The sequence below is a fragment of the Rhamphochromis sp. 'chilingali' genome (genome assembly GCF_963969265.1).
Source record: "Rhamphochromis sp. 'chilingali' genome assembly, chromosome: 21".
In the NCBI taxonomy this organism is placed as follows: Eukaryota; Metazoa; Chordata; class Actinopteri; order Cichliformes; family Cichlidae; genus Rhamphochromis; species Rhamphochromis sp. 'chilingali'.
In genome coordinates this window covers 12,493,816-12,511,815 of record NC_137949.1, presented here as the reverse complement: position 1 = coordinate 12,511,815, position 18,000 = coordinate 12,493,816, and the positions used below count along the sequence as shown (strand labels likewise).

General features: G+C 41.7%; 1 protein-coding gene across 1 annotated transcript; it reads right to left on the bottom strand.

Annotated features, from left to right (window-relative positions):
* Positions 1-586: 586 nt before the first annotated feature.
* On the bottom strand, positions 587-17,930 carry maco1b (macoilin 1b). The gene is made up of 11 exons (XM_080871715.1): positions 17,638-17,930; positions 15,351-15,492; positions 12,099-12,225; positions 10,683-10,806; positions 9,657-9,835; positions 5,931-6,474; positions 4,851-5,009; positions 4,121-4,303; positions 3,905-4,025; positions 2,325-2,499; positions 587-2,237 (listed from the first exon to the last, which is right to left on the bottom strand). The coding sequence occupies exons 1-11, from the start codon at positions 17,715-17,717 to the stop codon at positions 2,035-2,037; spliced, it is 2,037 nt and encodes a 678-aa protein (XP_080727841.1). The 5' UTR covers positions 17,718-17,930; the 3' UTR covers positions 587-2,034.
* Between the last annotated feature and the right edge of the window lie 70 nt (positions 17,931-18,000).

Here is an 18,000-nt window from a genome sequence, read left to right as displayed (position 1 = left end):
CCACTGTGGTGATGTAACAGAGGCAAAACTACAAAAAAAAAAAAAAAAAAGCTCCAAATATTTTTTGTGCAGATTGCTGTGAGTTCGACTAAGAGGGTGAAAGTGTACACCTTTAAAAAGCTGCATGGACCCTCAGAGAGATTTTTTTTTTTTTTTTTTTTTTTTTAAACAAATACGCAAACTGATGAAACTGAGGCAAAGTGCGCCTGAAGAGCACACAGCAGCTTCGAGGTTTAATATTTTAAACATCGAGAGATCGAGCCGAGGGAAACTGACATCAAAGCTGTCAGGTTGGTTTTACCTCTGCAAACACGTTAAATTAACAACACCAAGAAGAGAGAAATCAGTTTGCAAGAAAAAAAAAAGTTTATTTCTTGTAAACCTCACAGAGCGAGAGCGCAGCCAAGGTCAGACCTGGAGGAGGGGTAGAGAGGGAGGGTGGGGGGCAACCGAACTGTGACTTTGGGCAAAGAAAACAAAAACAAAATCTATTCTTTCCACATTCAGCTGAACAAACAACCAACTAAAATGTAAATTTGTCACAACATTTTCCAAGAAGCCAATGACAGCAATCTGAGCGAGTGAGAAAAGAAAGAAAAAACAAGCGTCTCCATACACAGTAAGGTGAAAACCACACGCACAACAATGACGGTGAAACCACATCAGACTCGAGAACTTCCTTCTCTCCCTGCGGGAAAACTGCGAGAAGAGTAGAAACAGGAGGAAAAGAAAACGCAGCCACTCGCCAGATGCTGCAAATACGGTGACATTCACGAACTTCTAGTCCCTTACTGTCAACTATACACCTTCCTCTACTACACCACAGGTCACCACTGCCCATAGACTCCTTAACAGAAACCGCTGTTAAAGTGTTAGCCAATGCATTCACAGTACATTCTTCAACACAGGAATTCCAGTCTTGGCACACAAACCAAAGTGGAAGTTAATTAAATTAACTCAACTCCTTTTTTTACTTTTTTTTTTTTTTTTTTTTTACATTGCACAGTCCATCTTTACAGTTTTCCCTTTCAAACAGCAACGTGTGCTTTCCACAGTGAGAAAAGAAAAGAGGGGGGCAGCAGCTAAACCAAAGCATTTGGGGGTTCGTCTGTCAGAGTGACTCGAATATGTTGCTGTCAAACATATCTGATTGATTTTATTACAAGGCTGCCGTCCAGAGAGCACAACGATCAACAAATCTGTGTTTTTAGTCCCACTAAACTGATCTCTTCCAGCTTAGCCAGATGCTTCAACGCATTCGGAAGGTTCGGGCAGCATCTCATTAAACTCATGTCCTCAAGGCACTGTGATCATGAATCGTGATGCAGGATTATGCAGAGCAGTGGAAAGCAGACTTGTTTCTGCAACCGGGTGTGGGAATGAAGAGGGAAAACCAAACTGCTGTCACTTTTTACCCCCTTTCAAACAAAAAACAAAGAACAAATCCAGTTTAGACAGCTTAAAAACTGTTTACCGCCAGCACATCCCCAACGCAGCTTAGAGCAGGGTCAATTTGGTGTCCAAATTGTTTTTTCTTTTTAAATAAAAGAGGTCGAGTTGGTGTCATGAGTGCATTACATTCCTCTGATGCTATCTCGGGAGAACAGCTGTTAAAATTAATTTGGATTACAAGTCAGGCTGTAGAATCAAGGAGGGCTCCGTTTTCCAGTTTGTGGAGGGAATGATAAACCCAAAAAGAAAAGAAAAATACAGCAACTGCTCCCCGGAGGTGAGGAGTGAGAGCGATCCTCGATTCTGTGAGGTTTCACTAGATACTTAAAAGAAAAACTGGGGCTTCCTAGCTGATGTGGGATTTTCAAGTTTGTTTGTTTTTTAAGTTTTCTTTTGTTTTAACTACAACAAATACAGTCACACAATACAACATCCTTCTGACCTGGCAAGGAGAGAACCAAACCAAAAAAACCCCAAACAAAAACAAACAAAAAAACCCTCAGGTTCTCAGCCACGAGGTTGCGGGCCTGCAGGAGCAGTAAAAAGGACAGGAAGATGGATGGCGAGGTGGAGGGGGGGGGTTCACTTTTTGAGAGGCTGGTAAACGGAGGCGTTGGGGTCCAAGCTGGAGGGATTGGTGTCCATAAACTTTGAGGAGTAGTGGGGGGCCACGGGGGTCATGCTGCTGGTGTCGGCTGTGTAGGAGATGCTGGGCATGACGGCCATCACTTCTGCTATCTTCTGCTTCAGGTCTTTGATCTCCTGGTCCTTCTGCAGGATCTGACCTGAAAACAGATTTTAACAAGTCAGCCTGAGACATTTAAAACAAAAACAAAAAAGAACAACTCTGAGGACTGTGAACTTTTGTGAACCTTGTGCGATCTCCAGCTGCCTCTTGGCGTCCCCGAGTGCAGAGAAGAGGTCCAGTTTGATCCTGGTCTCTGCACTCAGGCTGTTCTCCAGGTGCTGGGTCTTGTCCTGCATGGCTGACAGCGCTGACATCAGCACCTCTGTGTCTTTTTCGTTTTCTTTATATTTATGAAGCTCCTAAAAGATGGACAGGGAAACAGTGGGGGTCAGGAGGGGAGTGTGTTTGCAGAAAGGGTCAGCAGTTTGGAGGTTTTTCACACCTGATATTCCAGCAGCTTTTTTTGTGGGACAACTGAAAAGATCCAACAAGTCACTTTGTTATGTTAATTCCAACACAGCTCAATGGATGTTTGCGAGGAGGCACACTTAGGCTACGTCCACACTAGCCCGGGTAGATTTGAAAACTGTGTTTTCGTCTGAAAATGCTCCACGTTTTCACACAGTTGCGCGTCCACATTGAAACGGGTGAAAATGCTTACGTTCCAGTACTGCGCATGCGTGAAACACAAGAAGATTCGACCTGCCTCATTTCTGTCTGCCGTTTATTTACTTTCCGGCTCTTTGAAACGTCGTGGCAAAATGTTGAGGAAAAGCACCGAGTTTTTTTAAATGGACTAATAATGAGGTGGAGTAACACAAAAGTACAAAGTTGCAAAAGCGAGACAGAGTTGAAGAATTTGAAGAAAAGCTATCTGAAGCATGTACAGACTGATATTAGTCTTTAATAGGGCTGTCAAAATTGAGAGCAAACAAAACAACTGCTGTATAATGCCCTCCGCTATCTTAGTTTCATTGGTCACATGGCTGCATCATATGACTAACATGCGTCATCGTTTTAGAAAGTCTGCGTTTTCACTGTCCACACTGCAATGTGAAAGCACCGTTTTCAAATGCATGCGTTTTCAGGAGCGCTTTGAAAACGCTGCGTTTTCCATCAGCGAAAACACAGTCTCAGTGTGGACGGGAGGCCAAAACGATAACGCATATATGTGGACTTTATTATAACTTTATTATAGATTTAACAGACCAGGCTAGTATTTCTGCTGCAGTCTTTTATCACCCTGACACTCAGAAACATCTAAAACTTTATAATTTCATCCTGCACAAAATGTCTTGATGCATTCTCAATCATCCAGTAAAGTAAATCTCCAAAAGTTGATTCTGTTCATCTGGACTTAGCGTTTTGTGGGAGAAACGTTTAGTCACTCATCTAAGTGACGTCTTCAGTCTAGGCTGACTGCAGTTTTCCCCAACCTTATAAACAGTACATTTGCATAATGACTGAAACCAGCCCACTGAAGGAACAATGAGATGAGTGACGAAACGTTTCTCCCACAAAACGCTACGTCCAGATGAACAGAATCAACTTTTGGAGATTCTGCACAAAGTGCTTCATCATGACAGACGTTACATTTTACTTCCTCACTTCCACTTTCCTGTCGCACTTTTCAATGATGGCTGCTACCAGACCCAAAGCAGAAGTGGCCGTGCACACAAGACTGTAAAAAGAAGCATGTGAAAAGACCCAAGCCTCTGATGGACTCATACGTCAAACCAAACAGTGAATTTCTCAAACCTGTACCTGCACTTTTAACTCAAGCTCTCGGATCTGGTCCTCCTTTAGCTTGATGTCCATTGTTAATTTCTTGCACTCCGTTTCTAATTCGGTGATCCGCCGCCGTAGCGTGTCTGTGCACTCCCCTCTGAGAGCAATGGGAAACACAAAGAATGGTGAATGACCCTCGAGGCCCACAGCAAACCACAAGTAACAGAGCTGGTGAGCCAGATGTGTACACACCTGGATGCTGCTGCTAGTGCTACTGCTCTGGCTGCTGTGGCCTCCTCTAACTTCTTTCTCTTCTTCTCCTCTGAGAGCTGCTTCTCGGCGGCAGCTCGGGCCTCCTGCTCCACTTTGAGCCTCTTCTCCAGTTGGCCCACTGTCTGTTTGTCCTTCTGCTTTGCCTGCACAGCATTATGGAGCCTACAGGAGCACAAAAGCCACAGAGCAGCTTGTTAGCACAACAGGAAGTGAGACCCTAAGGTAAATGGTAAATGGACTGGTTCTTATATAGTGCTTTTCTACACTTCTGAGCACTCAAAGCGCTTTACACAACTTGTGCATTCACCCATTAATAAAAGCGCATTTTCTTAGTGCTTTCTAACTAACATTCACACACACATTCATACTCCGATGGATGCATCGGAGAGCAATTTGGGGTTCGTATCTTGCCCAAAGATATTTGGCATGCAGACTGGGGGAAGCCAGGAACCACCAGCCTTCCGATCAGTAGATGAGCTGCTCTACTGCCTGAGCTACAGCCACCCAGGACGTCTGGAAGGCAAACCTCAGAGGCAACCCTACCAAACATTTACTGTAGATTTTTAGGGGACTTTTATTTTTATTATTATTTTATTAGACAAAACCTAAAGTTCTCGATGCAAACCCCCACCGCGCTCCTTCACCCAGTTGTTTTCTTTATGTTTGTTTGTTTTTAACTCTCCTCCACGATGGCAGCAGCACCACTCACTTGTTCTGCAGCAGTTCGTTCTCCTGCCGCAGTTGGCCCAGCTCGGTGCGTATCGAGCGCTCGGCGCTGCCCAGTGAGCCGATCTGGCTGCGCAGGTCCTGCTCCACCTGCCGGCTGGCCTGTAGGTCCGCCTTCAGCTTCTTGACATCCTGCTCCAGTCTGTCCCGGGCAGGAGCATGACAAGAGGTGAGAAACACACAGAGGTCACGAGAAGGAAACACAACAAAAATCAAAGTTTGAGAAGCACAGCAACATTTAAATTCAGGTGCAGTTAAAGCCACAGCAATAATAAAATCAAGATGATTGAGGAAAAAAAAAACATTTGAGAAACCCTGCCCTCTATCTGTGGCTTTTATTTTTCTCATTCCTTTACACAAGGGAACTTCTCTCTAAAACCTCTGACTCTCCTCCTAAGTGAATGAAGAAGGCGGGTTTCTTTTAGTCAGTGGGAAGAATAAAACGAGGGTCAGATGTCTGATGAGGAGAAAAGAACAGGACAGTTCAACAAACGTGCAACGTTTTGAAAAGTGGCCTTAACTCGTAATCATCGTGAATAAAATTTTTGCCATTTTCAAACTATTTTACATGAAACCATGGATCACAGGGAGATGTGTTAATATCAGCAAACCAGTAAAAAATCATTTTAAAAATTATACAAAACAAGCAAAAAATAAATAAATAAATAAAATATAGTCAGGTCCGTGAATAACTGGTAAAATAAAGTTTTCTTCTGTACACCATCTCAGTGAATGCTAAATGAAAAAAGCAGGAAGTTACTGCATATGTACACAAATGTTAATAATCTGTAAACAGTTAATTTGATGCTTTTGTTAAATCCCTTAAATTAAAGTTCGAGCTCGGCACTTCGATCCCAGTTCTGCCTCTGGAGATAAAAATCAGTTAGTTGCTAAACTTTTTACGAGACAACCTTCCCTGATTAATGTTCTGGAGGCTAAAACTGAACTCGGCTGAAATAAACCTCATAAGCCGCTTTCCCTTAAAAGAAGCTTCACTCCTGATATCGCTGATGAGGTCAGAACGGTGCATTTATGAATATAAACCATGTCTGTGTCTTCTTACCGAACCAGTGCTTCCGGCTTGCTGAGCTGGTTGTTGGGGATGCAGTTGTCGGTGGGGTCCCTGTGGGAGCCGCCCGACGTTCCTTTCATCAGTAGCTTGTGCTTCTTCTCGTTCTTCCCCACAAACGACGACGTGGGCGTGGGGACGCTGCCGTTGGTGGTGCTGTGGCCGCGGGGCGAGGAGTTAAGCGCCGCAGTGTTGCTGCTGGCATTTTTGCAATTTTTGGAGGACGACGATGAGGAAGAAGAAGAGGAGGAGGAATTGTTGTCCTCTTTAAGGAGCAGGTTCTCTGTACTGCCCAGCTCTGTGTTCAGTCTCTTGTTATTCATATGGTTCTCCATATACTCCATCTCCTGGAGTTTAGAGTCCACTGATGATGGCAGGATGCTGTTATGCTGTTTTTTAGCTTCCCCTCGTCCCTCTTTCCCTTTTTCTCTATATTCTAGCTCCGGCAGTTGTGCCAATGTCTTTTTATTGACTGGGGCGCCATTCTGTGACACTGGAGGTGTGTCCACTTCAGATATACCTTTAGCTGCCGTCGCCGCTGTGGGAGCACAGAAACACAGCAATGTTTATGTGAATATTCATGTGTATTAGAGGTGTGATGGTACGTAAATCACAACACGTTAACCCTCAGGGGTCAAGGGTAGAAATACTTTCGATTTTATCTTCATATTTAACCTATAAACCCATTTACCTTGCTGTGTGAGAGACTTTGGACTATTTCGACAGACTGTATTAACACAATGGACCGAAAATGGCACAAAAAACGAAATATATTTTTTTTTTTTTACTGTGAAAACCACAAACATGTTTAGTGAACTAAACCTGACTTTAAATGCAAATATACAATGTAAACTTCAAATATATGTACAAACCTGGCTAACGGTTAGCTAAAGTTAACTACAACAATTTACATTCAAATTCAGTCAGTTCTTTCAACTACTTACAAAACAATCAGGTAAGGCTGTTCGACATAACGATATATATCGGATGACGATATGAAAACGTCTGTCATTTCCTAGTTTGCCTCGTGGTGTAGCAAAATAAACTGTTTACAGCATCGTTTTGATGGTCACTGTAGAATTTCTTAAACTTCTATCTTTGTCTTATATTTAAAATAACCACACTACGGACGGACAAGCGACTGTTTTTATGCGTTGTCGTTAGCAACAACGACGGTAAAACCATCGCTTGGCTCCGCCATCCGCTTGTTTATTTTCCACATAAATTTTTCAAAATAAAGCTGAAGATTCTGTTGAGATTTTTCAAAATAAACTGAATCACGTGAAATAGTATGTAGAGTATTTACGGGCGAGAAGCTAAAAAGAGCCGTCAGGTGCTAGAAAATAAACCTTAGAGCGGGCTTTTCCCCGCAGCAGCACGCCGTGTAAAAAATGCTCACAAAGAAAGTTGCGGCAGTTTCAAATTATTTAACACTCAATTCCAGGTACACAACGCCCAGCTGAAAACACTTCACGTAAGTCGACTTGCCCGAGATTCACAGAATTTACAGAAAATATTTTATATAAAGTAAAATGTTTGTGATATATATCGTTGTCAGGACGATAAATGTCTTATATCGGGATATGAGATTTTGGTCATATCGCACAGCTCTAAAAATCAGGCGTCGCAATAAGATTCCACACATATTATTTGCACTACTCCCAAAATAATAGTTCCTGTCCACGACAAGATAGAGGGGGACATTGCAAGCCTGACACCTCCAGGGTGTATCTACTCCTGATGTCCACCTGGAGACAGCGTTTACATTTCAATCTGTCTCCAGTGGCTTTCTGGCCAGAGTCTGTGACATTCAGCAGCAGCCGCATTGTTTTGACACACAAAACAAATTTAAAAAAAAAAAAAAGTCCACATTACACACCGACTACACACTGCAAACAATTAAATGTCACTAAACTCTCAAATCTCAAAACTCGTCTCCCTTTCACCACTATCATTCCCACAATTTTCCCCTCTTCCTCAGCAACCACATGGTGGTGTTGGCATGTAATTTTCTGATTGGTTGATGCATTTTTCACCAATAGTAAAGAGGCTATCCTTAGAAAACTGTTATACAGTTTCTTCCTGCACCAAATGAGACAGTTTTCAGGAAAAAGCTGAGTTTAAATTATTTATCGTAAGTCTGGTTTATTGGCCTATCAACAAAATGTAAAAACTGGTACATAGTTTGAAGTCTGCACTTTCAACACGTGTTTAAACAGAGTCTCAGTGAGGCTGGGTCTTGTTGATACATAATCTTAAATCTGTTACGTGATCTGGACACGCCGGCGCATCCGTCGACTCCAGAGGGTTAAAAGTCCATTTATGTCCAACAGATCGGTTTTGCTCGACCCTCGTATATTTTCACTGAGCTCTAGCTGAGTGACATGCAACGGCTACAAAAATTCAGGCAAAGTTAATAGCAGCAGTTCACCTGCATGCATGCAGATGAACATGTGTGCTCATTAAACTCTCTCAATGCTTTCATTGAAAGCCTTTATTGTTATCACAGAAGCGAGTGTTGCTGTGGTCGACCTCGTTCTTGGCACCGCCTCTTTGCTGCCTGCGTGTTTGAAACTGAACTTCTGGCCTTGACGGTTTGTACTGTAATTTGCATTAACTATGAACATACTGCACTTACTCTTTACCTGTTACATCATCATTATATAAAGTATATATGCAAGCCTCCATATGTTATATCTGAAACAGGACTTTCAGTTACACCTGTGAACACTGACAGCAGGCTCAGGTGTTTTATTTGTGAAAAAAGTGACTGTGGCTACGACCTCACATCGTTTTCACACCAGCTCCTCACACATCTGTCTAATCACACCCAATGTGGTGACTGAGTGGAAGGAGTGTTTATCTAAACTGTGAGGCAGGTGCACATGTGACCACACACTTTGGATAGAAAGGGAAGACGTACGATTTATTTGACTGAAATGATTCATGAGAAACAAATGAGAGCTTGACCAAAGCTGTGATTAGAAAGGATGTTCAAAATTATATGAAGAGGATCAAACCTCTAAAACTAAAATCGGCCTCCATGTTTCACAGCAAAAATAAAAAAAGAACTTTGTAGTCGTAGAGTGGAGCCACATTGAGCCATACAAGCTAAATCACCAGACAGACATTACATTCTTTGCTCAGAACTACCTGATAGTACCAGAGCGCCAAACACATGAACCATTAAAATGATAAAATGGAAAGTGCACTGCAAAATGGAAAAGTTGTTTTTATCTGAATGACTGAAGCACACTGTTTAAATCTAGACAAGACTTTACCTTTTCATCCATCTTTACTAATATTATAGCACTTACTATACATCTTCCAGGTGGCAGAATTCAAATAAGTAAAACTGGAACAACTACTCGGCTGCCCGTGTTCGCAATGAAGCGCAATCAAGGCGTCCACACGGGAAGTGATTAGCAGCCCCCAAAGACCCAACATGAAGGGACTTCAAACAACAGTGAGTGAAATAACCCCTGGGAATACAAATTTCAAGGTGAGAAACTACCAATGAAAAGGTCACCTCTGTCAGCTATCAAACAATAAACAACAAGGGAATCACGTCCTGTGTAGACCTGGAGACCTAACCACTTAAGCCATGAACAATCGAATCACTGCCTTAGGGCAGCGAGCTAACAACCACAGCATGGACGGAGTGAGAAGATAATCAAGGACATAACGAGATTTCTGCATGTGTGCAGGTTTGAATCTTACCTTCTTCGGCTTCGCGCTCTTGCCTCTGAAGCATCTGTTGCTCTGGAGGCAGAGCCTGCTGTAGAAGCTGCATGTAAAACTCATTCTCCTTCTGCACCTCCTTTTGCTTCCGGAGGCGCATTTTATAGCTTACATAGCTCTTGAAGCCGAAGCCCAACGTGACCACGGGGTAGCCGATGCTACGGAGACGAACACAAAACGCACATTCATGAGGTCACTGGGCACAGATGAAGGGTTACTACAATTTTTTACTCCAATTTTTTTTTCCTAATGAAAACAATTAAAACAGTCAAAATATGCTTATGCAGACACTAATGTACCTCCAAGTAAAATCTATGTGTGGGAAGCACTTTGTGACTTCAAAAATCTCTTTGCCAACTTCATAAAAAGGGGAAAAAAGTTCAAAAATAAATTCACACAGAAATACAAATGCAGGTATTTGGTATTCATCAGTGACAATAATAAATAAAAACAGGACCAGGATTAATTTATTTGGACCAGTCTCATATCAAAATTAGAGTCGTCAGGCTTTGTCATTTGCAGGCATTCTTTTCCTTTTTCATCTCACATACTCACATACGGAGACACCTTACGTGACCGTAAGTTGAATAAAAGCTTCCCGAGAGTTAAACCTGACTGTCATCCTTCTACTTTCTCACTTAACTCTGACTGAACAGAACAAATTAAAAATAAGAGTCACAGGGAGCCTGCTGTCAAAGATCAGTGCAGTCCTGGAAACACCAGGAAAATGTGCAGACATCTGCATACAAAGACTCTTTAAGTGTAAGCAGATGAATCATGCTTACACGTGTAGACTTGGTCACGTGTCATGTTTAAAAGTACACAATAAGGCACATTTAGATGTATTGTGTACTTTTAAACATGATCTTAGTGGTTTTATGTACTGAATGAAGCAGTGTGAACATTATAGTTCATACGCTTATTTTTTTTCATCTTTACCTAAAAAAATATCTGTTAGCTGCGTTCAAGACAGTGAACTTAAGCTGTAACAGAACAGTGGCTCACCAGTGTGCAGCAAAAGGGCGACATAGGTCCACGTGGAAGTTCTTCAGGTCTTTGAATCTGATGGCTGCCTCGATGTACACAAAGAGTATCCATAGAGACACGGTGGGTAGACAGACCCCCCTCTCTGAAAAAGCAAAGCAGCACAAAGATGTGAGAGCATGACTCATTTACAAAGCAGTAAATATTTTTTTTAAAAAAGTGCCTAAGGCGTCAACTTTTTGTATTTATTTGAGTTTAGGAGGTTTAGGAAATGCTGAAGTAGAGGCTCATGGTTCAACACAACCAGTGTTGGACGAGAAGATCAACAACCAAAGACACCATGCTGAACACTAAAGCGTCTTCCCCTCACAGCTTATTAATTTAACACTGATATCAGAACAGGACTCTGTATCTGTGGATACCTGAAGGTATCAGTATCGGATCGACCAACATCTCAGATTCTTCCACCCAAACTCTGAGACAATATCATAATTTAAGGATTCATTTACAATTTTAAACATTTTCAGAAGTGCAAAAAGCACGAACTTTTTCATAGAGAGGTGCACACGGAAAATGCATAACATGTTGGTCGGGCTTGTTGAAGAAGGAATTTCAACAACTAATCAATGTCATCAGCATGAAAATAGATGGGAATGTGTTTGTAGCATCACATTTTTATGGAAATGATGTCAGCCATTAAACCCCCCCACCCCAAGCATACAGTTTATATGTTTATGGACATGTTTGTGAATTGTTAACTGCACATAAAACAGTATAGTACAGTAAGATTTCCAACATGGGGTGGTCAGAATACAGACGGTAACCATTGTTTCAGGGGCTCTAAACACTGATTTCCCACTAGGCTGTGGAGAGCTGGGGGATATTAATACTCCTGTGATGTCCTCTCGGTCTGAATGTCACTGGTGAGTACGGCTGGAGAGCTCAGAAAGCAACTGGGAGCCAGTTTCAGTTCCCCCGCCCCAAATTGGCACTAACATTTCAATCTGACACCCGGCCTTCGGTCAGCTCAGGGGGACCCCGCTAAATCAGACTGACAACTAATCCTCAGAGGCCAGCTTGCTTACACATGGCGTGCAAAATTCTCAGAAACAACTATTTGTAAATACAACGACAGAGAGTAACCGAGAGTCGCACAACGCCTTCACACCTGCTTTTCCCCTGAAGGGACGGTTGTTTTTAAGTGGTGATAAGCGTGACTACAAAGGATGAGTTATTTTAGCAGTTCATGAGTGAATGATTTACAGCACACATTTACATCCCGAGGACAAAAAAAAAAAAATCCCAAACAAAAGGAAAGATTGTGATAAAAATATGGTCAACCAGCATTTATTTAAAAATGGATTTAATTTTTTAAATATTACATTTAATTTTTAAACATACAAAATATCCCTAAAGGTCAACACTGCATAGCCTTACCTGTGTGCCAAACATACTGCACCCACACGTAGGTACTGGCAGCAAAGAACAGCCATTGCACTGGGATGAAGAGGAGGCAAATGATGTCCGAGGTAAACGCCACACACACAAAGAATACTGAAAAGGCCTGTTGGGCAGAGGAAAGGCGATTATTACCAACATCGCAGGCAGAAGAAGAAGTGTACATTATCAGATGTTTCATTAGAGAGGCTGGTTACCAAAGTTTTCATAGTTCATTTTACTTTTTCCCATTTAATTGCTCTTTTTGTGTAATTTTATTTTTACCTTTTTGAGCCCTTTTGTCTCGCACCTTATTTATTAGGAATTCCCCAACTTGTTGGATAAGTAAAGCCTGTTACCTTAATTAAAAATGTGTCATCAGTGGTAAATGAATGACATTTTTGGTTCTTTCTTCTCTGTGAGAAGCAAACACTTCCTATCCGGCAGCACTGATAATGGCCCCGAGGCTAAACTAAAATTATGATTTCACGTTAGAATAAGGAGATTTGGGACAGAGAAGGGCCCGCAGGCCTGATGAGATCTCTGCTGTTTGTATGTGAGAGGAGCACTCTGATCCTAAGAGGCAGCAAACAAGATTACTGATAAGAACAACATGTTGTCTTTGAGATTGTAGCAGGACTCGACTGCCTCACATCCAGGGAACTGACACTTTTATGCTGATAACCTGAAAGGCTGTTTTATTCCTCACTGCTCTCACCTGTACATCAACCCAGCTAACCACATTTTCCCATCAAGTGTCTGACACTTCTCCTGGAGTGTGGTTATGTCAGTGCTCATTTTACCATCTTTTTATTTTTATATATATATATATATATATATATATATATATACACATACATACATACACACACACACACACACACACACACATCCTCTCATCATTTACTAGACAGTCACTTTTCCACCAGCCTATACAACTTCTCTGATTTATTTATCTTATCAGTCACATTATTCAGAGTTTGTTCAGGTTATAACTGTTTAGACTGTGTTTTAACCTAGAGAGGTTCAAATGGGCCACAATGAACATTCATCTCAAATTTTTTAAACGTCTTTAACCACTTCAGTCATGAAACTGTTGATCAGTATTTAGACTCCTTTCACTGTACTACACAGATACTTTGAGGATGCCCAGTTCATATTTCACCAGCAGAACTTTACCTTTTTGCTCAAAAGAACATTTAAACAAATAAAAGTCATTAACAACTAATGTTTAGGGCCTAAATTCAGCATCTCAGGCGGTAAATAAAAACAGCATGTGTATGTATATTCTTATTTTAGTTCCACATCTAAAAAGCTGAGTAGTGACAATAATAAAAAGGCTGTAATTATGTTTTTGTGGCTAAATAATAAAATAAATAAATAAGTGGCCATAACTCGGCTACGTGATTCTTATGCAGATCACACATCCTAAGAAGATTTTAATCTAAGGTTGTGCAATTCACACCAAAATCTACATTCAATAACAAGAATTCTCAATGTAACATTATTGTGCATTCACTTTTTTGCTATAAATCCATATAAACACTTTTCTTTAACAATCAGACTCACTCCTAAAAAAACATTTTGGCAGGTCAGCTTTAACCAAGATTGTCGGAGGAGCAAGTTTTGGTTAACAAGCTAAAGGAATGATCAGTTGTGATCTCAATACTCATTAAAATGAATGTGATTCTGATTTTTGTTTTAGCATCCCAGGTTTAATTTGCTCCAAAACATAGAGCCTGGTCATAGTTTGTGGTCTGCTGAACTTTAAAACCTGTACGAGCTCTCAGAGTTTATCACGAGTTTCTTTGGGGGATCAGAATGAATAAATATTCCTCCATAACTCACACATGGGACAAATATGACGTGCTGACCATCACAATCCGACCACCAACATCCAAATAGGAAAACTAAACACATCCCAAAAACCTGTGACAGACTCAAACTCCACCTCCTTGAACTGCAGTTTGTTGCAGCAGAACTTCAGAGAAGCATGCGAGTGGACTCAAATGTTCACATGTGGCAGGCAACATTATAAGAAGTGTGCAAAAATTCTTAAATTCGCAAAAAAAAACTAGGGGTAACTTATTTTGTTTATGCTGAAACTTTTCCCTCACTCCATTCATTAGAGGTCCCCAGACACCATCACCAGGAGTCTTCCTCCAGCCAGTGGCTATGTTCAAAGGCAGTCATGTTTTCAGTGTGAAAAGCTTCTTCTCCATCAAGCACTGATCAGGTTTCTCAGAAAAATGTTTGGCATCACTGTCAGTGTTACAACACAGTAAAAATAAATAGAGTGCCCTTATGTTTTCTAATATCCCTCTACTACACACTGTCCATTATGTTGTAATGAATTCAAACACTCTTCCACAATTAAAACTCATTTAATTCACTAACAGATAAATCATGTGATTAAGAGCTGGTCTCAAGGGGAAATGCAAAAGTAAAAGTGAAGCCATTTCTGATCTGGATAGCTATGCGCTGCCAAATGAATCGGGCAATATGACCAACTGGATAGCACAGTGAGTCTCCTGCTGAGTCCAGCTGGATGAGCGGTTTCTTGTTTTCGTTTATCCTCCCACAATGAACGACTACTGTCCAATACGGTGGAGTTGGAGTCTGTCACAGGGTGAGAGTCCCTGCCGACCACTGCTAGCTTTCCAAAAAAAGAGCGTCGGTTTTGTCAACTAGTGAATCGATACTATGCCATCTAAGATGGTTGAAAATACACAAACAAAAACAGACAATTCACTGAGAGACTGAGACTATATCAGTGAGACCATGTGCAGGAAGCACTCACCTGTGTTTATAAATATGAAATATTACACTGAGCTATCTTTACACAGTGATGCAGGTCCGAGTTAGCGACACAGGCTAAATACTCCAATGACTTCAGTTCTATCATATCTATAGGTATGGCCCTGTATTCGCACACATCAGTGAACTGAACAAAGGATTCTGGTTCCCCAGAAGTTTGGATTAAAAAATATACGAAGTCAGGCCTTTGCAGTAGCTGTTCATTAACTACAGAGGAAATTGCCCCTACATATGAGGCCCCCTCCATCATAAGACCCTACTAAAACCTGACTGAACACCCATTTTTGAAAAATTCTGATTACTTTTTATCTATGTTACTTTTTTTTTTAATGTGTGGTACTGTTTTATTCTTTTGGCTGCAAATCAGACTATGTAAATTCTGTGCATCTTTTCAGTTGTTCAGTGTGTAGTCCATACTTTAAGTCATCTACTCACCAGCCCCTGGTATCTAAAGGAGTCGTACACACTCCGGATGAAGAGCCAGAATGGCCAGAGGTACTCAAACCTGAACTCAAGTACAAAATCTGCCAGTAGCACCAGTGCCCAGACCACCAGGAACTTCAGGTACAGGAAGGTACTAGAAATACATTTACAAACAAAAACAAAAAACCCTGAATGACAGAAAACTGTTTTCCAACACAAACACACAAGAAAATTTAAGAGTCTAGACTGGTAATGACATTTGTTGCAGCGTAGATTTTCTCAAGCAAGTATTTCCATAAATGCACAAAAAGCAATTATGAGTTTATAGTTATTAGTTCACATCAGATGCACTCAATAATAGTGAGAATAAAAACTGTGAGGAGGTACAACTGCTCACTTTCTTGTTTGAACAGAAACCACCAGAAGCACAAAAAAAAAAGCCTGACTAAAGCTTCCTATCTCATGGCTTCAGCTGGACAACAGTGCCAAGCAATTTAAAAGAGGCACTTGGAAACCAAATCTCTCTTCTGCCTGCTGTGACAGAGCAAAGAACCTGAACCCCAGGCAGCAAGAACATGTGTTTGATTGTGGGAAAATATAGCCAAAAAAAAAAAAAAACCTTGATAGTGCCTACATGTGAAAATATAGTACTGAGCAAAAGTCTAGAGCCATCCCTTCCGGATTTATATTTTGCTAGGAAAATGGGAAAGAAGTGTAGCAATTTATTCTTCAACACAGCCTGGACGCTCTTCAAGAAATCCCTGCAATTTCTTAAAGCAGCCCTCAGAAATAGTTTTCCAGGCTTCCTGGAGGAAAATCAAAGCTCTTCTCTGGATGTTGGCTCCCTTGTGTTCTGTTGTCTCTCATAAGACAATCCCACCATGCTTCAATCATGTGGAGGTCCAGGTTCTGGCGAAGCCAATCCATGACTGCCCTGGTACACTTTTACTGGATGGGCAGTCTGTCAGGGATAACTGTCATCCTGAGAAATGAAGCTGTTGCCACTGATCTTAAGTACAGTTCTAGTGTAATTTGGCATATCTCAGCCTTTTTGCCCCATTTTTCTTCCTTAAGAATGGCTTCTTGGCAGCCACCCTTCCACTGACAGCATTTCTGACGAGGCTTCAGCCAACATTAAACGATCAACTGAAGGACCAGATGCAGCTCTCGGGACTGCATCTGGTCTGCATCTCATGCTTCTTTACAATTTAATTTTTCTTTTTGCCAGTTGTCTGTAGACACAACACTGGTTCAGTTAGGTAACTATTTTTTTCTTGAAGGATTCATAGGTCAAGATTGGAAGGCATTCCTCTGAACATGGTCAAGTTGAAGGACTGGACTGAAAACGTGGGGAAAAAAAACAAAAAATATAGCCAAAGTGCAAAATGTTTTTAAACTAACTTCAGAAAGCCTGGAGAACTATTACAAGTACATCTGGCTCCTTGGACGCAAAAAAAACATGAGGAGTGGCTCAAGACTTTTGTTTTGCCTTGGGCACAAGAAGTTGGAAGACGATTTCTCTGCTGACAAAGACTGTAGGAGAATGAAGTAAGATGTGTACCTGGAGCTGAAGATTTGGATATGACATCGGTGCCACACTGCAGCAGGGATATAAACACTGCTCTAACCTCTTGCTGCTTTTATCCTGCATTTGCTAGAGACCCAGAAAGTGGCCCACTGGGGGTGCTCTGATGTCGGGGGGAGGCACCTGTTCAATAATTCAAACATTGCCCCACATTTCCAGGTCCTCATGCCACGTGTGTAAACTAAATGGCCTTTAACGTTAATATGTATGAAGCCACACACAGCTGGAGACTGGAAGCACAGCCAAGCCACTGAGAGCTGTTAAAAGCGAGTGACAGCAGCCTTATCGACACGTTTGTGGTTAATGTTACACCACTGTCGTTGAGGCTCATGTGATGATGTTGGCAATAATAAGCTGGTGGACCTGCTAACAGCGAAGCAGCTAACTTTGGCACCTTCAGCCAGTGACAGCTGACTCTGGCGCACAGTTAACACCCGGGATTCTTTAGTTATCATGAAAAAGTCAGCTGCAGTGTAATTCAATTAGTAACTGTGCTATGGAGCCGGAGTCAAAGCTCAAAACAGGCTGTTTTGGGGCCTAGCGCTATAGTTAGCTTACATGCTAGTGTAGCATATAACGAAAACATACTAGAGCTAGCTGCCTGGCTAGGTTAACAGGCTGTCAAGAAGTGGCAGCAGCTGTGAGGTTAGGGAGGCGTATTAACGCAAACAACCCATTCATTTCCCTTCGTTGAGCAGGCTCCGTGTAAGTTACCTGCCGTATATCCCCTCGGTGATTCGGTTCCGTTTTAACGGCCGTCGGAGTTTGCTGCAGTCCGCATTGCGCCGCTTCATCCTCCTCCACTTGGCTTTGGCCTTCGAGTACCCGCCGTAATCTTATCCAGTTTTCTTGCGTGTGCGGACAGAGATAATAAATAAAGGTGCTTGTGATATATATCGCTGTTGTTATTATTTTTTTCCCCCACTTGAAACAAAGAAATAAATAAATGACTATTCGGGGAACCTCCTCTTTTCTGTTAGCGCAGGCTCAATAAGCCCAGAGCGCGTTGTGTTTTACCTAGTGTGGCTGTCAGACGGCCGGTGCGACCAATCACCGTTTCCGTCAAGGACTCCTTTT